Below are 21441 nucleotides of genomic sequence, written 5' to 3'. Positions count from 1 at the left end.
GGGCCCCTCCTTGGAAACAAGGAGGCTGTTTTTGCTCAAGAAGCCCCCAGTCCGTGTTGGGGGAGGGAGGATAGGAAGACCGCGTTGGTAGCTGCTGGATCTTTTCCAGGGTGAGAAGTGACATACGTGTGCTTTCCATAAAACGCAGAGCGGATGATGAATTCTGCCAGGCAGGCCGGGAAGACCTCCTGGAGGAGGCTGTGTGTGGCAGAGCAGCAGAGGAAAGGTGTCCTGGGAGGGAGAAGCCCACAGGAGTGGAACTGTGTTGGGAATCCCATGAGGGGCATCTGTCCTCAGGACACTAGGAGGAAGCTCTGTCACAGCCGAAGTTTACTTTTCAAAGGCCGGAGGGAAACTCCTGGGATCAATATTTAACCCTCGCAGTGTTTGCCTGCTCTCCTGTCAAAGGCATCCCCAAAGTGCTTTTCAGACCCTGTGGAAGCCTTGCCTCCTAGTCCACACGGCACAGCTCTGCCTTCTGCAGACTAGCAGGGAGCCTGTGTGGGCTGTGTGCCTGTGGCTTGCTCCCTGTAGCCCGGGAAGAGGGCCCAGAGCTAGGTTTGTTAGGAACAGTCTTCTTGCCCCAGTGAGTGTTCTCTTAAAGATCTCGAGGGCTGGCTTCCCTCCCCCGCCATCTCCCTGCGGTTCTGCCCTCCCTAGTGCCGCCGCTTGCCGGGTGACCTGGTGGCAAGCGTCCACCATCGGGGGTTAAAGGGAGATTTCTGGTGTTACTTCTCTTAACCTTATTTTTTTTTTTTCATTTCTCCCTCACTGTAATTTTGTTCTTGTGTGCACATATTTTTTTTTTTTTGTATTTACGAAAACCTCAGGTTCTTTATTATTTTTTTATGTTTGTTTATTTTGAGAGCGTGAGGGAGGGAGGGGCGGAGAGCGAGAGGGAGAGAGAATTCCAAGAAGGCTCTGTCCTGTCAGCACAAAGCCCAACATGGGGCTCGATCCCACGAACTGTGAGATCGTGATCTGAGCCGAAATCAAGAGTCGGACGCTTAACCGACTGAGCCACCCGGGGGCCCCAAACCTCAGGTTGTTTAGACAAAGAGGGAAGAAGTAAGTGAGCAAAGGAGAACCAACCTTGTAGCCATTTGGATCCTGGTGATGCTCCCCATTCTGTCCTGGAGGGAGCAGGCTCAGAAGAGCATCCAAGTGTGGTTGCAAATGGCGAGGCTACGGCCTGCTGCTTTGCTCCTGTGCTGCTTGCTGGATCCGGAAAGGAGTCTTTTGGTCCATCTAGAACGCCGGGGTTGCTGGACACTTGAGCTGAAAGCCAGCACTTTGCTTTTCCAGGAACGTGAAAAGCTTGGTTAACACGAGGCACAGGCGGGTGTTAGAGCGCAGCCAAATGCCGGCCTTCGGAACAGCCCTGGGATCTGCCTGGATACCAGCCTTTGTTGAGTAAACTTCTTAGCGATGGTCTGTACACAGAGACGGCTCCCTGGCTGTGGTAACCACGCCATGGCTTCCAGCAGCACTGTTCCCTGTGGCCGTGGCTGTCCGAGGAGGAGGGACGAGATGTTGTTTGTGAAAGGTTCTTTATGGTCACTGATAGTATTTGGGCTTTGAGTCTTCTGCCTGGTGGTGGGGAGGAACCCTTCCCTTCCTCGCATCATCTCCTGCCTGTGGCACCCTCTCGCCTGCAACCAGTGCAGATGCTGGGTCTCAAGCTGAGTTCTTGTGGTCAGGTTCTGCTTTTCTTCTTCTTCTTTTTTTTAATGTTTGTTTACTTTGAGAGAGAGACAGACTGTGAGCAGGGGAGGGACAGAGAGAGAGGGAGACACAGAATCGGAAGCAGGCTCCAGGCTCCGAGGTGTCAGCACAGAACCCGATGCGGGGCTCGAACTCACAAACCGTGAGATCATGACCTGAGCCAAAGTCGGACGCTTAACCAACTGAGCCACCCAGGCGCCTCTGCATTTTGCTTTTCTGATCTGTAATTGTTCGGTGCTAGGGAGAATTAGCTTTCCCCTGCTGTGGCCTGGGGGGGGGGGGAGGGGAGACAGGCAGGGAGTCCTTTCTGTCGGGCATGCTGTCTGAGGGGCTTGGGGTGGCTGTTTCAAAGTGTTCTCCCCAATCTGGGAGCAGCTGCCTCTGTTGCTGGCAGACGCCTCTTGTTGCCCACACCCGGCGGTGCTGGGGGATCCGGGGGTTGGCGGCAGGCTGGATTGGGGGGTGCACTGATGCCGGGATCAGGGGGCCGCTGGTCGGCGGAGGGGGGGGTTGCGTGGGAGGCCCCTGCACCGTTTGCACTGCCATGCAACTTGGTGCCTGCCAAAGCCCACCTGTGATAACCATTTATTCAGTAACTGAATAAACAGATAGTGGAGTGCCTGGTTATGTTCCTGCCTGGTGGGGGCCCCGTGTGGTAATGTTCTGGGTGTCAGAAAGCTAGGTGAGGGCTTCCTAGGGGTCGCCCTTCAGCCAGTGAGGTATCATGTGGAGATGCCTGCTTCAGACCGTATGCACCGAGACAGGTATGTGGGGGAGGTCCTCGTGTGCCCACCCACCAGGAACTCCCCATCCATTCTGTTCCTCGGCAGTGCCTGCGGAAGGTGACCCTGACTGTTCAAATGATAATAAACCGCTGGTTTTGATGCAAGCCAGGTCCTCAGGAGGGCCCACAGAGCTGTGCTCTTGTGAGTGAGTCTCAGGATGCCATTAGACATTGAAGAGACATACACATGGGTCACGTTCAGCACAGCATTACTTTCAAATCAGTGAGACAGCCCCGTAATCATCCTTAGGAAATAACGGTTTTTTAAATAAGAAAGCACAGAGGGGTGCCTGGGTTGCTCACTCGGTTGAGCATCTGACTTGATTTTGGCTCAGGTCATGATCTCAGGGTCGTGAGATCAAGCCTCACATCAGGCTGAGCACTGGCCGTGGAGCCTGCTTAAGAGTCTCTCTCCCTCCGTCTCTCTCCCCAGCCTCCCTCTGCCCCTCTTCCCTGCTCGAGCACTCTCTCACTTTTTCAAAAAAATTTTTTTGTTAAACAAGAAACCAGGGGGAAACACAGTTAGTGATTGACTCTAACACACAGCAGAGGAGAGCGGTATAGAGAATTATTAAGAACAAATAGGTACATACGAATGCATAGTCTCCATCCCAGCAGGGAAGGAAACTGAAATTGTTCTCTATGTTCTACCCAGGGACTCAGTGTTAACTGTTAATGTCACTCGCTCAATCAGCAGGCACTGGTTAAATGCCTGCACTGTGGCATTTGGGTCAGATGCTAAACGAGATAGAGTTCTGTTCTGGAAGGAGCTGTAACCCTCAGTAATGACAGTTTCAGGGGGCAAAAGGACGATAGGGAGTTAGGGCAAAGCAGGTGGTGAACAGCGCAGGACCGAATCTTAGTTCTGTGACTCTGCTGGTCTGAACCTGTTCTTGTTTGTAAAGTGGAGATAATGCTGTCCTTTGGGGTTAAATCAGATGACTGTGTGTTTTACTGAAAGTGCAGTAATGGCCCGTAGGCATGAAGGGCACGGGGTGGGGCGGGGGCAGAATTAACCTGAAAGGGTCCATTTTCCAGGTGGTGCGGGTTAAACCCCCAGCCTGGCTGGCAGTTTGCTGATCCTGGGCCCCTGTGGTTGTGGAGAGCTGAGCGAGCAAGACTGAGGAGTCAGTGTCACTGCCTTTCTCTGACCCTGTCTTTGCAGGCAGTCACGGTGCCTTCTGACCTCAACAGAGCAGAGGGTGTGCAGGAGGGGCTCTGTCTTAGAGGGGACTGTTAGCATTCCTTTGCCTAAATCCCCACCTTCATACCTAAGTGACCAATAATCAATGACAAGGTTTATTTTCCATATCTAGAGACCAGGAAGTGGGAACATTCAGAGGGCTGCATCTTGGAGACTCAGAGTGGACCCAAAAAGGACCCTAGAGATCACGTACCAGGCACGGAAGACAGGTTTCGTTTCATGTGTCAACTTCTGTTGATTGGCAGGTGCTGTCCAGTGCTCTTTTCCGAGGGATTCTGAGGCCTCTTTCCAGGCTGCTTAACAAGGTGTTGATATTGACGAGCCACATGTACCACAGACAGGAGATTAGAAAGGGGATTTTCCAGCCCTGATCTAGCTCTGCCTCCACATTTTAGAGGGTCATGTACTTTAATTATCAAACTACCCTTCGAAGGGCACCTGGGTGGCTCAGTTGGTTAAGAGTCTGCCTCTTGATTTTGGCTCAGGCCATGATCGCATGGTTCGTGGGATCCAGCCCCATGTTGGGCTCTGTGCTGATAGTGCAGAGCCTGCTCAGATTCTCTCTCTCTCTCTCTCTCTCTCTCTCTCTCTCTCTCTACCCCCCCGCTCGCTCGCTCGCTTGCATGCTGTCTCAGAAATAAATGAACTTACTAAAAAAAAAAAAAAAAAAAACCACTTCTATCTACCTCCTGTCTATCTACTTCTGTCTTTTGTCTACCCTCACACACATGCAATATCAGATAGTTTCCCTTCTGTTTTGGAAGCGGGTTGCTACAAACATCTAACTTTATATATAGCTTAGATCAGCATATGTTGATGTATTCTATTTCTGCTAAGGCCGGTGTGAGTTTCTCTGTGTCAGGACTGTAGGAAGCAGGTAGTAAAGGAAGGTTTTTCTTAGATTCAGCCATTAGCTCAGGCTGTCATGGGATTCCCCCTGGGGTTGTGGGTAGACGCAGAGGGTGTCGGATGTTTTTGACCCTCCCCCCTTGGTTGCCTGTGACTCACTCGGTAGAGAAATGAACATCACTTCATACCCTGCCCCCATTTCTCACTCTGAAGACCCACCCGTAACCACAAAGCATTCATAATTTGACAGACACCATGTTGCCTTACCTCTGGGCCTCTGCACATGCTGATGATCCCTGTGCCTGAGCCCTGGTTCACCTGCGTCTTACATCCCTCGTCATCCTTGGGTCTCAGTTCAGGGGTCATTTCCTCAGGAAGCCTTGCCTGATCCTTACTGCAAACTAGATGTCCTTCCTCTGGGTTTCCATAGCATTTATCAGCTTTTTAAAATTGCTGCCCCTGGTCTGAGCTCAGAGGACTGTGTTGATTCTGGTTCTGTTCTCAGCGAGCCTCCACCCCTGGGGGTGCTTGGGAGGGAGTTGCCTGCAGGTTTATTTCTTCTTGGCCTGCTTAAGTGTGTCACTGAGCCAGTCTTATTGGCAGGGACCCAGTACACTGAGTCTTCGGGTATGTTTTGAAACTATTCAAAACCTACAATCTGGCAGATTTATGAAAATAGCAGTAGTTTGCCTTACTGTTGAAATCCTGAGAGAAATTGGGCATCAGCTTCCCAGGAGATATGAAGGAACTTGTATTCTTCCGTTTTTTATTTTCATATACTTTTTTAACTTCACAGGAATCTGTGTAGGGGTAAATCACAGGATGCATTTATTTATTTTTTAATTTTTTAGAATGGGTTTTGTTTTTGAGAGAGAGCATGAGTGGGGGAGGGGGCAGAGAGAGAGGGAGACACAGAATCCGAAGCAGGCTCCAGGCTCTGAGCTGTCAGCACAGAGCCCGATGCGGGGCTTGAACCCACGAACTGTGAGATCATGACCTGAGCCAAAGTCAGATGCTCAACCGACTGAGCCACCCAGGCACCCCAGGATGCATTTATTATAAGCAAATGTTTGTATTCACTTAGCCTGGTGAGAATGAGCACAGCACTGGTTCATTTGAATGAGGGCAGGGGTGATTTTCCTGGTACCCTGTTCATTACCAAAAAGTTTATTTTAAATACTTTTTTTCCATGAGAATTTTTCTAAAACTCTGTCCCTTTAAAACCTTTCCCCCCTACTCTGTTCTAAGACTTAGCAAAACAGGCATACTTCTCTAATAGGTGTGAGTGAGTGAATGAACGAATGAATGAATGACTCATGGTTGTCAAGGTGTGTAAGTGCTGGGTGCTGAGGGAACAGAACCTTTGTTGTTTTAATAGCCACAGAATGTAGTTTTGAGGCCTTGGCGTGTGTGTACATAGGGTTTCTGGTCTTTTCCTTGCAGTCACTGGCTTGTGCTCCTGCTACTGGCAGTGGGCGTGTTCAGTGCTTGTTCCCACGTTTAGTTTGCTCATCTGATGCGAGCCAGGAAGATGGATCATCGGGGCTGTTTAAATTATTCTAGTGTATGATATAATGAGGGCCTTTGGGGCCTTCGCTGTGAACACAGTATGTAAAGATTCTCCGTGTGAACTCTGACTTACGTCTGGGCTAACAGGAGACCTTGCGAATGCTTTCCTCCTGTGTGTCCCTGCCGGTTATACCCCGGGCTCATGGCCCATGACAGGTGGTGAATCACTGGCAGTGGCTGGGAGGGGTCTGTACCTGTTCTATCCACCAAAGGTGTATGAAGGGCACTGGCTGGGTGTCTGGGGACAGAGGTGAGGGTGGTCACCTGGGCTGGATGCAGCACTGTGGCCAGGGAAAGATTTTGGTGAGACTGATTGTCGGCTTTTAATATTCAGGTGGGCATTTCCTTGTAATCAACACTAAAATTGTGATTGATCATCAGTTCAGCTTTAATGGAGAAGTGAGTCATTGTGGCCATCTATTTATTTATGTCTATGGATTAGACTCTTGGGACAAGTAAAAGGCCTCCAGTAAAAAAAAAAAAAAAAAAAAAAAATGTATGAAAGTCTGAAAATGTTCCCATTTCAAACACTGATGAAGTTGTGCACCTTACTAGCAAAGAGAAGGGCCTTAGCCCAGTACACTGGTGTACAGTGCCGTCAAAGCTAAGTGTATTAAGACTGTGGAATCTGAGTGCTCGGAAGGGTCCCTGTGGTCCAGCTCGCCAGCCCCTCCTGCCCGCCTTCAGGCTGGAAGGTAGGAAGGGGTGTTCAGTTTTGGCTGAACGAATGTCCAGCCCCCACATCTGAGACTCCACCACGATGTCAGGGAAAAGCTATTTTGAGACACTTTTCCGTTGAGAAATATTAGGACAAGATCGCGTGTCACTCCACACCCACCTTACACCCAGGGACCTGGAATGAACCACACTAGTTCCTGGGACCCAGGTTTGGTTTGTTTATCCTGGCAGGTGTTGGGGATACCTGGGGCTGTTTTTGCACAGGGTGAGCTCATGCTGGTAAGTCTGTCAAGAAAACCAGGCTATATGTGGCTTGTCCCTTTTCCCCCAAACAGAAGAGGATATAATGAGAAAGGGAGAATCCTGTAGAATTTTTCAGCTGATGGAGGGCACCTGTTGGGATGAGCACTGGGTGTTGTATGGAAACCAGTTTGACAATAAATTTCATAAAAAAATGAGATCGAGCCCCGCGTCAGGCTCCATACTGACAGCATCATACCTGCTTGGGATTCTCTCCCTCTCTCCCTCCCCCCCCCCCCCCCCCGCCAAAATAAACTTTAAAGAAAAGTTTTTTTTAAATGAAAGATATAAGTATGTGCATAAAGAATTAGCCACTAAGATGTTCTCTATCACATTATTTAGATTAGAGTATCAAAAACTTGAACCTCTCCAAGAAGATTGGTTGAATAAGTTTGTGGTCTTTGTACAAAGTAAAGATGAGACCATCAAAAATGCCGCATGTATGTTAGGGATTTGCTTTAGAGTATTCTAGTCGAATGTGTGTGTGTGGGGGGGGGGGGGTACCGAACCGATGCGTAAACAGTCCATAGTGTGAAGCCAGGCTGTGAGCGTGGTGGTTTGTTCCTCTGGCTCCTGGACGTTCTTGCGTGGTGGAAAAGTAAAGTTGCGTACGACCGTGTTTTGGAGGACTCCGTATTTCCCGTGGGGATTACTCTCTCCCATTGTACTTTGCTTCCCACGCACTGAAAAGAGCTGCTGGTTCTGAAGTTCCTTCGTTATCATGAGAGGATATTTGTGCTATCTGAACGGAAAAGGGCCACAAATAGTCATATACGGAATTCTCATTTGGTTCAAAAAAATAAACCCATACATAGAAAACAGATGGACTCTGCACACCTACATGGATATCGCTGGGTTGAAAGAGGCCTTTTTCTCTAGCTTTCTAGCTTGATCCCTTCCACCCCCGCCTCCCCTACAGCACATGCAGATCAGTGGTGAAATTTTATGAACAGTTGAGCTTAGTTACATTTATCTTGCTCTTTTGGTTTAGGGAAGAGCATGGAAGAAATAAAGAAGGTGCTGCTGCTGGTGCTGGGCTGTGCCGTCCAGGTAGGGATCCGGGCATGCAGTGGGGAGGGCCTGCTCTTAGTCATCTTGTGTTTGGAGTTGTGTGGATCAAACGCCCCCTGAATTGAGGTGGGAGTGAAACCATTGGTTGCCTGAGAGACAGTGGCCACCATCTTGGATGGCACTGATCTCTCACACACAGCACCCTGTGCAAGAGAGCAGGTGGGGATCCTACGGACCGAGACGCCATGAGTAGACTGCCCCGTATGGGAACATCTAGAACAAGATCAGTAAACTGCAGCCTGGGGGCCAAATTGACCTGCCACCTATTTTTGTAAATGAAGTTTTATGGGAACACGGCCATGCTGATTCCTTTACATATTATCTGTGGGGCGTGGCCCACTGGGTCTGAGAATTTTTTTTTTTTTTTTTTTTTAAACCATCTGGCCTTTTACCAATGAAGTTTGCCAGCCCCTGGCCTAGACCAGGTGTTCTTGTTCTTCACCGGTTTAGGAATCATCTGGAGAGATTGTCCAGAGTGCACATTTCAGGGGCTCCTGGGTGGCTCAGTGGGTTAAGCATTTGACTCTTGATCTCAGCTCAGGTCTTGATCTCAGGGTTCTGAGTCCAAACCCCACGCTGGACATGAAACCTACTTAAAATAATACAGTGCAGATTTCAGCGTTCTACCGCCAGTGTTTCCAGTCTGGGATGTGCTTTTTAAAAATCTGCTATAGGTCTGATCTAGGTAGTCAGAGCAACTTCTAGAGAAACCTTAGTGTAAGGGCTGGTAAGGGGACAAGAACATTCTGGGGTATAAAGGAGAAAGCCAGGGCTTGGGTGGATAGTTTGTACTTCTGTAGCATGGTGGCCCCAGGTTGCCCTCACAGAATGCTTCCATTAACACCTGTAACCCTCCACAGTGTGAGAGGAAAGAGGAATTTATTGAAAGAATCAAACAGCTGGACATTGAGACCCAAGCCGGGATCGTGGCCCATATACAGGAGGTAGGTGTGTGGCTTCGTGGGGTGTGGCTGTGGACCGCCGCCCCTGTGGTGGCCAGGAGATGGGCAGTCTCCACTGGTGAAAAGTTTGAAGAATATGTCACCCATCAATATTCTTGCTGATCTTAGGTTTCAGACACCACAGACAAATGTATTCTATTTGGAAAGGTAATCATCAGTGAGCTAAAATAAAATGGGGTAAAAATAAAAAAAAAAAATTTTAAACCCTCAATCAAGTCATCTTTTGCCTCCTCTTCTTGCCTAATATGGACTCAGACTATTTTTAAGAGCTGTCAAGTGGTTTAGGCTCAGAATTTGATTTACAGATCCTGAAAATGTATTCTGGCAAATGTCACCCTGTTTTGAATGGTTGATCTTTATAGAAAGAGATTCTCTGCTTCTGTCAGTAACATGGCAGAGAGACAAGCCGCCGCCACTTGGGAAGTTAAAAACCAGCAAGTCCCAGAGGGCTGTCTCCAGAGACCCAGCGTCCAGGATGGGGTCAGGAGGGCTCTGCACTGAGAGCAGCCTCTCCGCCATTGACCTTGGTGGGAGGGGGTTTCCCTGGAAAATGAGCCTGTAGAGAGAGGCAGGTGCTCACCTGAAAATTTTCTTCCCTGATCTCCACCCCACCCTTACAGCAAAATTCTTCAATTACCTCAGGACTTAAGGTTCAGCCTTCAGTGTAATTGGACAGATGTATTAAATATAAAAGACATAACCAGGAGCTCGTAGGAGCAGGTATATAACTGACAGGGGCAGTGAAGGCAGAGCTCCCGCTGCTGGCACCAGGGACAGGCTGCTCCTGGGCTCCCCGGCTTCCACAGCTGCCCAGGGCACTGTCGGGGCGTTGGGGGCATGAGTTCTGAGGTGGGATTTGAAGCAGGAGACAGATGCAGTTCTGGGCCGGTAGGGGGTCCGTCAGGGAGAGTCAGTAGTGTCACAGATATCCTCAAGCATCCTTATCAGGGGCAGACCAGCTGTTAGCCTAAGAACCATTCTGCTTTTAATTTAAAAATTGTATTTATCTGGGCACTGGGTCCTTGAGGCCAGCAGTGTTTGTTTGTTTGTTTGTTTGTTTGTTTGTTTGTTTGTTTTTTGCCACTGACCACCTTTCCTGCTCAGACAGCAGAATATCAGAAAGAGAAGGTCAAATGTGGCCAAAAAGGAGTCTTGCATGCATGTCATTTGGTGGCTGGCTATGGGGACTGGGCTTCGCAATTAGTTGGGTGCTGCTTAAACGTTCAGGTGTCCAGACCCCACAAGAGGCCTGTTGAGTCAGAACTAGGGGATGAGGGCATGAGCCTTTAATTAAAAGCTCCTTGGGTGACTGATGTGCACTGGGGTTGAGCCCCTGCTCCCCTTTTCTCCTCTGTGGGCAGACCTAGCACCCATCCAGCCTGTGCTCCCAGTTCTGAGAGTTTAAGGTACCCTGTACCATGGGATAAGGTTCTCCTGATTCCTCAGGATCAGCTGAATCTTAGCTTTTCCTTTGTCAGGAGGGGAGAGGTAAGAAAGCCCTTTTGAGATACTAAAGGGCCCTGTCTTTTGTTTTGTTCAACTATTTTCTGTTTCCGTTTACTGCTCTGAAGAATTTAAGAACTTTTTTTGGTGCGCCTCACTGAGTGGATAGCTCTGGCTTCTTTCTGTTTTCCCCCACTGAGGCCTGAGTACACGAATACTTCACTTCCCAAACTGAGCTATCAGTTGCTCCAAATAGATCATCTGCCCCCTCAGTAGGTCTGGGGCTGGGGGGTGGTGAGAAGGTCAGACTGTCACGATCCATGGAGAGGCTGCTATGTGCAGACATCGCTGTGGGTCTCCGCTCACACCTGGCGGAAAGGGAAAAACCAGATGATTTTACGTGAGGAATGAGATTCAGGCTTACTGAAAATTGTTTTAGATTATGAAATATCTTCCCCCGAAATAAGATTGTTATGTGCCCCACATTCTGACATAAGACTTTTATGTAACATTTGCCATATTCACATTGGATTTGAAGTAGTAACACAGGGTCCCCCTCCTGAGGGACTCTCCCAGCCCCTGAGGCTTCCCTTTCTTGAGTTGTAAATTGACAGCTTACAACAACCGTATCTGAGGACTGTTTAGGGAAATACTGTATTGTAGGAGAGCTTTCTGGCATTAAAGAATCTAGGTGCTTGGCCCGCCTGGGTGGTTCAGTCGGTTAAGCTAAGCGCCTGACTTCGGCCCAGGTCATGATCTCACGGTTCCTGAGTTTGAGCCCCATGTTGGCCTCTGTGCTGACAGCTTGGAGCCTAGAGCCTGCTTCGGATTCTGTGTCTCCCTCTCTCTCTCTCTGCCTCTCCCCCGCTCATACTCTGTCTCTGTCTCTGTCTCTCTCTCTCTCTCTCAAAAATAAACATTAAAAAAAAATCTAAGACTCCAGGTGTTCTCTGAGCCGGTGTTGAAAGCAGGAGTGTTTTGCACCAGAGCTTGGTTGAAGGGAGTTTGCCCTTACTCATGCAGCCCCCTTGGTGCAGTAGATGTGTCAGTGACGGGTTGATAATGTCAGTGGGACGTGTCAGCCACGACCCCGCCGCCCGGCCTAGCGCGGGAGGCGGATGCTCCCTGCCGGCCTCTGCAGCGCCTGCCTGTGTGCCCACAGGTGACCCACAACCAGGAGAACGTGTTTGACCTGCAGTGGCTGGAACTCCCGGACGTGGCCCCGGAGGAGCTGGAGGCCCTCTCGAGGAACATGGTGTTTCACCTCAGGAGGCTCATAGATGAGCGTGACGAGTGCACGGAGGTGCGTGGCCGCACACACCTGCGGGAGGAGAAGTCTGTAGAAACGCCAGACTGATCACCTACTGGCATGTACTTCCCATTCACGCACTCCTTGTCCCACCGAATGTTCTAGCTCTTCCTACAAACTCGAGTCACCTCCCTCGTGGTTTCTCCCCCACACCCGGCCTCTGCTCTTGCTTTCTCCTTGTCTGTCGATGGTTGGGCCAGGGCGCGGGGCGCGCTGGTGCGACTGCTCTCCCCCCCCTCCCCCTGCCCTGCCGTAGCTGATCGTGGACCTGACGCAGGAGCGGGACTACCTGCAGGCGCAGCACCCGCCCAGCCCGCTCAGGTCCTCCAGCGCCGAGTCCACCCCCAGCCCCACCAGCAGCCTCTCCAGCGAGGACAAGCAGCACCTGGCCGTGGAGCTGGCGGACACCAAGGCCAGGCTGCGCCGTGTGAGACAGGAGCTGTGAGTCCTGCAGGGACCCCCGGGCTGGGCTGTCTTTCTGCTTTTGGGTGGTCTGTCGTGTGGTGCGGCCAACCGGAGCCGTCCGACCCGGGCCCCAGAGCCCGCTGCCCCAGGCTCGCTCGCTGTTTGAACGTGGACTAGTTCCCTCCCTGTCCGGGCCTGCACGGGGAGGGGTTCTACCAGATCTTTAGGGCTCCAACCAGCCCGGGTTACAGATGGTTTGCAGATAGCCTCTTGTCCACACTTGTCCAGTTTGGGGCAGGACTGATCACCTACTGGCATGTTTTCTTGGCTAGAGGGAAGATGCAACCGCACCCCACCCCCACGCCGCCACCCCACCCCGCCATCCAGTGAACCTGTTGTCGCCTCTTTTCCTGCAGCAGGAGAATGTCCCTGTGCCCCGTCTGGGGAGCTGCCCTCCTCCCCCTCACAGCCTGCCTGCCTGCCTGCCTGGCGGTGGGGAGTGCACCTGTGGCAGGAGCCTCCTTACCTGTCCCCCTGCCCTGCACCCTCAGAGGGAAACCCAGTGTCTGGTGGGTGGAGTTTGAGAGCAGGCTTTGAAAAGTTAAAGGCAGAAGAGAATGCGAGTCAGGAACATTTTTGTAAGCCCCGTACGCACACTGCCCTCCTCCCTCCCAGAAGCCGCCGTCCCGCTCCCTGCTGTGGTCTCATGAGGTGGGGGGCCGCTCAGGGTGCTGGCTGAGGACGCTCCTCAGCTCCGTTCCTCCACATCGCCCCCAGGGAGGAGAAGACCGAGCAGCTTGTGGACACCAGGCATGAGGTGGACCAGCTGGTGCTAGAGCTTCAGAAGGCCAAGCAGGAGGTGAGCGGGCGGGCCTGTGCGTGTGTCCTGGAGGAGGTGGTGGCGGCCGAGACTCCACAGTGACTGTGGCCCAGGGGCTCAGGAAAACAGCATCAGGAGCTTCCGGCAAAGGCCTCTGTTTCTGTCTGCTCAGAGCGACGCTGCCTGACAGCCAGCTGTCCTGAGAACTGCTGTGGGGGGACGACCCTGTGTCTTCGTGACAGCCTGTGGGGGACCCCACGCAGGGACTTGCACGCCGACCTGCCGGGTCCCCCGGACCTGGCTTCTCCTGGGATGTCCCGGAAAGGCTGCACTGCAGGGACTTGAGCCCCTCTCCCCTCCCCGGAGGGGGGGCCCTAAGCTGGCTTCCCCCGCCTTTTCCCACCCCCCAGAACATCCAGCTGGCGGCTGACGCCCGGTCTGCCCGTGCCTATCGCGACGAGCTGGACTCCCTGAGGGAGAAGGCAAACCGCGTGGAGAGGCTGGAGATGGAGCTCGTGCGCTGCAGGGAGAAGCTGCACGACGTGGACTTCTACAAGGCGCGCATGGAGGTGAGCCCGCCTTCCAGAACGCGTCCGTGCCGGCCGGGAAAGGGAGCTGTGAGATCTCCACGGCGAGGCTTTCCCTGCCCCTCAGCCTGTCTGTGGGCCCAGGAGGCTCCATCCCTCAGCTCCTTGCCCACCTAGAGGTGTCACATGGGTGAGGGCGGGGAGGGAACGTGGTTCTGTAATGAAGAGCTCAGACTCCTTTTAGGATTTTTCCTTTTCCTGCTTCCTGCCACAGTGATGACCTTCGATTCGTGGATTTTTATTTATTTTTTCCTACTTCTTGCAGTTTCTGCGGCTAACTCTTACAGGGAATTAGTTTCTTCGTCCATAAAATAGAAATAATCCTACCACTTCATGAGTTTTTCCAGATGAAAGACAAAAAATACCTGTCACTTGGGCAAGTCCCATAGGAAGTCCTCAGTCGTGGAGCCCACTCTGATCCCGAGGTTCTGGGAGGATGCAGGGGAGGGTGTCAGGGCTAACGGGGGACTGGAAACCGAGACCCAAGTGGGGTTACCGGTGCTTCAACTGCTCACCCTGACTGCCTCATGTCAGCCACGGGTTCCAGGACCTACTTTCCCAAGGATTTGGGGACTTTGCCCCTATCAACAATCCCAAGGTGGGGTCTGAAGGTAGTTTTAATGAGATGGTGAAATCAGGATGTCAGCTTGTACCAACCGGGCTTGTTTGGTAAGAAAGATTTCCAGTTGCCATTCAGGAGGCTTTTGAGGGGACCAAACATGGGTCTGGGGGGCATGGTATCCTTCTCCCAGCCATGCTGCTGGCAGGCCAGCTTGGGGAAGGGTGTTTGGCTGAACACCCGGACGCGCTCTGCTGCTACAGGCAGGCCCTGCCCACGGGCCACGGGAGGTGGTGGGGAAGGCTGTGGTGCCGGGCCCATTTGTTACCCAAGAAGTGTCTGTTCCCCGAGGAATGCGACGCCCTACCTCCTGCAGAGAAGGCACCTTTGGTACTGTGGCTTTGGGGTGCAAGAGGTGGGAGGTGGGGACCACCTCTGGCTTTGTTCTGGAAATGATCCACTGGCCCCGCTGAATTTGAAAGGCATAAATCCCCAGCGCAGACAGGTTCTGGGACACGGGCATATACCGGGGCCTTTTATCACTTACTAGAAATGCCACAGTTGAGAGAATCAGGGGGGTCCCGCACGTTTCCCCAGAGTGCTGCCCCAGCAGCCCCTTCTAAACAGTGCAGGCCTTCCGCAGCCCCCAGATGGGATCATAGGCAGAGTGTGGCTCCCACACCTCAGCCCAGTTCTGTCCCATGGAGCAGGTGGGCATCGGGATCCAGTCTCTGTCTCTGTGTGCACCCCTGGCCCTGTCCAGGCAGCCTCACACGGTCATCCAGACACGGTGACTTAGCGCCTGTGTGGTACCAAAGCCTGCACCAGCAGCTAGGGATCTAAACCCAAGATGATGCATGCCCTGCATTCACAGAGCTTCCCGACTTTTAGGGTTTCTCCCAGGACCCCCCTTTTCTCAGACTTCTCAAATTTTCAAATTTCATGCCTCTGTATAGTAACAGCAACATTTTTCATATTGATTAGTTGCATAGTGAAGTTACTGGGAGCTTGGTAAAGCCTTGGATTTTACTTTAGTTTTTATTCACCACAAGAGAAATGGTATGTGTCTGCATGAGGTGTTTACTTTGGGGCAGGCAGGGACACGCATGGGTTTGCAGACCCTTTGCAACCCAGGCTGGCTGATGAATTGGGTGTGGTCCACGGAGTCCAGGCCACCATAGAGAGGATGAGTCTTGCTGTGCTGGGATGCCCCTGATGACAGGGTTCAGTGGACAGGAGCACTTGGGCACTCATCCTTAGATCTCAAGTAGTCACATCAGCCTTTCTCACTGTCTGGAGGGGGCCAAAGACTCCAGCCATGGAAGGTGCATGCCATCCTCAGGAAGTGTTTTAGTGAGGGGAATGGCATGGTTTGGATTTCAGAAAGCACATTTTGGGTTGCCAGGTAGGGAACGGACCAGAAGGGGCAACAGGATGCCATGGGCTGTGGAAGTCTGCCAGCCAGATGGGCCCACCTGGGACCCATACACCCTCTTATCAGCCAGGATGGGCCCATCTCCAGCCTGGTGAGCTTCCTCCCTCTCCTGGCCACAAGGCTGCAAGCTGCTGAGCGTTACTTGAGCAACATCTGTGTGTTCTCATTCATTTCTCCAAGCAGCCCTGAGGACGAGCTAAGCTTGGGGAGGTTGGATGGACTGCCCAGGGTGCATTCTGCTGCAGCTTCCGTGACTCCCAGTGTCATGGGCCCCAGAACGGGGACTCTGCTTTGTTTGTGGGTATGTGCTCAGCATCTGGACCAGTGTCTGGCCCATGGGTGGTGGTGGATGAGCATTTGCTGAAAGAATTATATCCGGAGTTTTTTTTCTTTTTTCTTTTTTCTTTCTTTTTTTCTTTTTTTTTTTTTTTAGTATTTATTTAATTTTGGGAGAGTGCAAGCAGGGAAGGGGCATAGTGAGGGGGATGTAGGATCTGAAGCGGGTTCTGTACTGATAGCAGTGAGCCTGATTTGGCCCTCGAACTCCCTAACCTCGAGATCACGACCTGAGCCAAAGCTGGATGCTCAACCGACTGAACCTCCCAGGTGCCCCATATCTGGGGTTTTCTTTGATCAGCGTTTATAGAGCTTGTTGCTGCTGGGCCGCAGTAGAGCCCCTGCCTTCTCAGACCCCTGTGCAGGCTTCCCCTGGCCTGCTGCCTACCAGGGCACACTGGGGTGTGTTGGAAGTTAACCTAGAATGCTGCTTAGAGACCTCAGGACAGGTTGCTTTGGGATGCGAGCCAGTAGTACTTGGGGCCTGCAGGGATTGAGGTGGGCTGCCTGTCCCCAGACTTAGGGGCCCGGGCCGTTCAGTCCTTCTGGTGCTTCGTGTCAAGGAGAAGCACTACCTTGATGCACGGGTGTGTTTTTTTGGGTCCATGTTTGTGTTTCAGAAAACAACGTTGCCCAGCTTTGTATGTAAAACCAGATTTTCCAGGGTGTAGTGATGCACACCTCCAAGGGATTCACCCCAAGATTCTTGAATAATTTCTAAGTAATTAGAAGTACGCAGTACCATGCAGAGATGTGTCTGTGAATGGAAATTGACCTGCATGTGATAAAACCTTAGACTGGGAAAGACCCAATTTCGATGTTTACACATCCAAAAACTTAACAACAGAGATGGGATATGTGACAAAGCAAATAGAGCAAAACACTAATTACAGAATCCTGGTGATATGTGTGTTCAGAATATTTATTTCAACGTTCTAGTAGGCTTTAAAATTTCCATAATAAAATATAGGGGGGTGGTGGAAGGTAAAAAGATAGCAGTGGATGTTAACCCTTTTGAATAAGCTCATACGTGATTAACATCAACTTAATAATAGTTTAAAATACTGAACAGCCCCATGTGTTAGATCTCCATTTCTCAAGAGGTGGTCTGTATCCACCTGTATCTGAGTCCAGCATGCCTGTTAAAAATGGAGATTCCTGGGCCCCAGAAATGTGTGTTCTGAATGCTCTCTCCCAGATGGCTTTTCAGCATTGCCAAGCATGAGGACCATAGTCATATGAACAGGGTACTTTCCTCCGACTGCTGGCTTTTCTCTGCAAGAGGTGGGGTTGGCAAGGCTGACGGCTAGTCTGTGGGTGGACCTTGGCCTGAGGCTGCTTGTATGGAACTCGAGCCCCTGAGCGCAGGGACTAGGTCTTAATATGACGGCGTGGCCAGGGCCTGGCACACACAAGGCACTTGGTAATCACCCCACAAGTCAGGGAAAACCCCATCACTCAGCAATAAAAAGACTTGATCTGGAGAAAAGGACGGGAAGAATCTAGAGCTTTTTTCTCTTGGAGAATGGGGTAGTGGTAGGTGTGATGGTCAGGAGGGCAGAGAGAGGAACAGGATTGACACGTTCGTGCCAGCTCACATTGTGGACACCTACCCTGTGGGGGACGCTCTTCCAGACACGGAGAGTGGCAGGAGAGTGGCAGGTGGCCCAGGTGCCCTCCCCAAGAGCCTGTCGAGTCTCCCCGCTGAGAGACACATTAATGCCTATCATGGGAGGCAGCGTGTGCTCGTGCCTCATGGGAGGAAAAGATAAAAGGCCTTGGGTTCAGGACAAGGGCAAAGTTAATTTTGGTTAGAAAAATATGGACCACAAATTTCCATGTTTTACCGTGAAGCTTCTGGCAGCTTTTCCGTGCCTCCCGGTGTAGTTTACGTGAGTGTAGTTCACACTACAGGACGAGAGTGGTGTGGCCATCCCTGGGAACGGTGGGAAGCATGGGGTCAGTGTACCGGGTGGTCCTTGGCTTCTTTGCAAGCACTTGTCCCTCCTCGCTGCTGCCAGTGAGCCTTGTGGGAGGAGGACAGAGGCAGAGAGGCTGCCCGGACGTTCCTCTTGTTCTGTGATTTGGATTTGGCTGAAATTTCCAACAGCAGAGGACAGGTGCTTCAGTGCCATGTGCATCTGTGTGGGGTGGAGGTGAGACAGGCCTTGTCCTTGCTCCTATGTGGCATTTATGGCTTCCTAGGCAGTGCTGGCCCCAAAGTAAACAGTCTGAGAGGCAGAGAGCTAGCAGGGCACAGTCCTAGCTGCCACCCCCCTTGCTGGGTGTTCTATAAAAGGGCATTGTGCACTATAGGAGCTGGTTTCCAGTGAGCTGATCCTAGCAAGCCCTGGGAGCTGACCGTACAGTGGAGGGTCGGGGGGGGGGGCTGTTGGCAAGGCAATTAGGAGCTGGGTTCATGATCAGTCCACCCAGCCCCCACCCAGCCCCAGATGCACCCCATCCTCCAGAGCCCATTTTCCCACCTGCCGGCACGTCCCTGCCACTGTCCAGGGCAGGTGGAAGGGGGAGTGAGGGTCTCTGCCCTACCGGCCTTGTCTGTCGTTGCTCATGTGACCCCACAGCCTACACACAGGATGTCTTCCGCGGGTATCCAAACTGGCCATTCTGCCTCTGTCTGTCCTTGTCCACATCCCTCTGCGTCCCCCAGCCTTCTGCTTCACACTTCACCTCCTGCAGGCCCCAGGCAGTGCTTCATGTGACCCCGGGCAGTGCTCCTCACATGGTGCTGTGATGTGTGTTTTCCTGTTTCCTGCCCATACTGGGAGTTCCTTGAAGCCCAGGTCCGTGCCTGACTGACTTCGAGCATGTTGTGTAGCTTGGCGATGGCCAAACTACAGCCCATCTAGGGGTTAGACCTGGCGCCCCCATCCACCTTGTAAGTATAAAGTTTTACTGGAGCACAATGGCATCCGTCTGTTCATACATTTTTCTGTGGCTGCGTTTGGTTCACCTGCAGGGTTGGATGGTTGTGACAAATTTATGACCTGAAAAGCTGAAAATACTTAACTGCCTGGCCCAGAGTAGGTGCACAGTAAGGTGTTAAAGAGCAGTTATAACTGTATTTATGAAGCTTTTTCCGCATGCTAGGAATGGTTAAGCTCCAACTACATCACCACGTGTAAGCCTCATGGTGGCCACCAGGGTTCAGCAGCCACTGCTAAACATGTCCTGTTTTCATGGGAGAAAACTGAGGATTGATTTACAGTGTCTGCATTTTGCCGTCAGTACGGAGGTTGCGTTGAAATGTGTCTGCCTGCCTGCAGGGCCTCTACCTTGATGGGGAAGGAAATAAAGGCGGGGGAACTCACAGAGAGACGAAGCGGTGCCGGGGTGGGGGGTGGGAAACGGGTGCTCACGAGGGGGTGATGGTGGCCCCTGCCTCAGACAACACCGTGAAAGGGCAGACGGAGGCCCCGCCTCCAGTGGTCCATGTGGGAATTTGGATGTCGTGTCGTGAGTGGGGAACGTTAAAATTCAGGGAACTGAGTAAGAACCTGGGACATTCATTGTCTGTTTACACTTGGACTTTGTGTTTCTCCATGTTTCTTAACGGCTTCTAAGGAGTGCTGATAAAATTCGGTACATAGGTAAAAACAGGGCAGACAGACCTGATGTTTGTACCGATCACCACACTCCTGGAGGCAGGTGAAGAACGGGCAGGTGTTCTAGGGAGCCGAGCTGTTGGCAGTGGGACGGGGTGAACAGGTGGAGTTTAGTGAGGGGGCGATCTTGGCTGAGTGAGCAGGAGGTCCACCTGCCCGGTGTGGAGTGCCCCCGTCCCCGTCCTGAGGACACCTCCGGACTGGCTTTCTGTTGCTCTAGGTTCCGGAGAGATGCATTGGGTGCTGCAATCTGAGTGCAGCGGGGAGGAACCGGTGGTTGGTTTGATTCCGCCTCCCCTCCCCCCGCCCCGCACCTCTGGCATTTGGTTGTTGGGGGTCAAGGAGGCCCCCTGGAAACGAGTGTTGGCCTGTTGCTTGGTGGCTGGATGCCTGAGGAGTGCTGGGCTGACCACAGGGGCATGAGGGAATGCCCCTATCTCACTGGGCCTCAGGCACCGTGCACGGAGTATTTGACAAGCATTACTGCGTCTGATCCCGTATCGGCCCTACTTGTGTGCCCGTCGCAGAAAGGAAGGATCCACAGTTGAGGGACATTCACTTGCTTCACATCCCATGGCTAATAGCGCATTGGCAGGCCTGGGAATCGGAGCCTGTCAGCCCACATTCCCGGTCAGCACGACAGATTAGCTGGGGCAGCTCTTTAGCCCCTTGGGGACCAGCCATCAGACCTGGCCCGTGACTCCCTAAATGTGGCCCCTCAGCTGTTCGCAGGGCTGGGTCAGGCTTTTAAATAGCCTCCTGGTTCAGTTGAGGTCAGATCTGCGGGGGCAGGCTGGCTTCAGGCAGCTGCCCAGAGGGGAGGAATACAGATTCTCAGTCATCTGGGCTGAGCCCGCGGCTTGCCATAGGAGCTGGGGCACAATTCCACGCAGTTCTAGTCCCTCCCCTCTGAGTTCGTGGGGTGTCCAAGACAAGCTGACGTACTTCTGTTGCCTAATATGTGGTGGAGGTTGATAAGGCCAGAGGATTGAGATATAGTTGAATAGTAGTTAGAAATCACCCTGTTCCATACTGTGTTTCACTCCTGGATACTCTTATCCATCCCTGCCTGTTGGAAGTCGCTGAGTCCTTGAGGGCCCACCTCACATGCCCGACTCCCCCCACCCACCCACCCATCCCACCCCACCATCCCACCCCACCCCTGCTGCCCACCCGATTCAGCCAACAGTGTTATTGAACAAATCTATGAGGCTCATAAGGGCAGAAATGGAACAGCCCTACCCTGAGGAGTTTAAGGTCTGGGGAGGAGGGCAGGCCACATTGCCGCACAGCGTGTCCAGGGCACTCTGGGAGTCCAAGTACCTGGTTCAGCAAGCAGGACAGAGTGAATTTGCAGGCATTTCTCAGAGGGGGCAACTCAGGCTGGGTTTTGAAGGCTGATCAGGAGTTGGTTGTGAGGATGAAGGGGCAGTCTGTGCTGTGGGCACGGAGAGCCCAGTAGTGAGGTGATGGTGGAAAGTGCTGGTGGGTGCAGCTGCTGGAACTCAGGGTGTGAACAGTGGGGCAGTGGCCAAAGACGAAGGGCCAGCCTTTCTTTCTGCTTGACACCCCCATGTGCTCTGGCTCACATCATTATGGCTGGTCTTGGCCTCATTCCCACGTGAGCCCCTTGAGGATGAGTTGTCAGCTGAGGGTGGTGAAGAGAACACATGTCTGGACCTCTCTGGCCAGAGCTCAAGTCCCAGCTTCACCCCTCAGCGGCTTTGTGACTTGGGGCTCATGGCTTACTTTAAGCCTCCTCATCTGTGAAAAGGGTCT

At 52.2% G+C, this 21441-nt stretch overlaps 1 protein-coding gene across 1 annotated transcript in view; it reads left to right on the top strand.

Annotated features, from left to right (window-relative positions):
• CCDC88C (coiled-coil domain containing 88C) overlaps window positions 1-21441 on the top strand; it is a 133191-nt gene that overhangs the window by 58653 nt on the left and 53097 nt on the right. The window contains exons 5-10 of the mRNA XM_042990385.1: window positions 8101-8159; window positions 9041-9124; window positions 11748-11888; window positions 12151-12335; window positions 13077-13158; window positions 13530-13688. Of these exons, the coding sequence (XP_042846319.1) occupies window positions 8101-8159; window positions 9041-9124; window positions 11748-11888; window positions 12151-12335; window positions 13077-13158; window positions 13530-13688 (710 nt within the window). The remainder of the gene's footprint in view (window positions 1-8100; window positions 8160-9040; window positions 9125-11747; window positions 11889-12150; window positions 12336-13076; window positions 13159-13529; window positions 13689-21441) is intronic.

The sequence above is a fragment of the Panthera tigris genome, chromosome B3, assembly GCF_018350195.1.
Source record: "Panthera tigris isolate Pti1 chromosome B3, P.tigris_Pti1_mat1.1, whole genome shotgun sequence".
Taxonomy (NCBI): Eukaryota; Metazoa; Chordata; class Mammalia; order Carnivora; family Felidae; genus Panthera; species Panthera tigris.
Note: the sequence above shows the minus strand (reverse complement) of the source record. Positions and strands in the feature narration are given on the sequence as shown.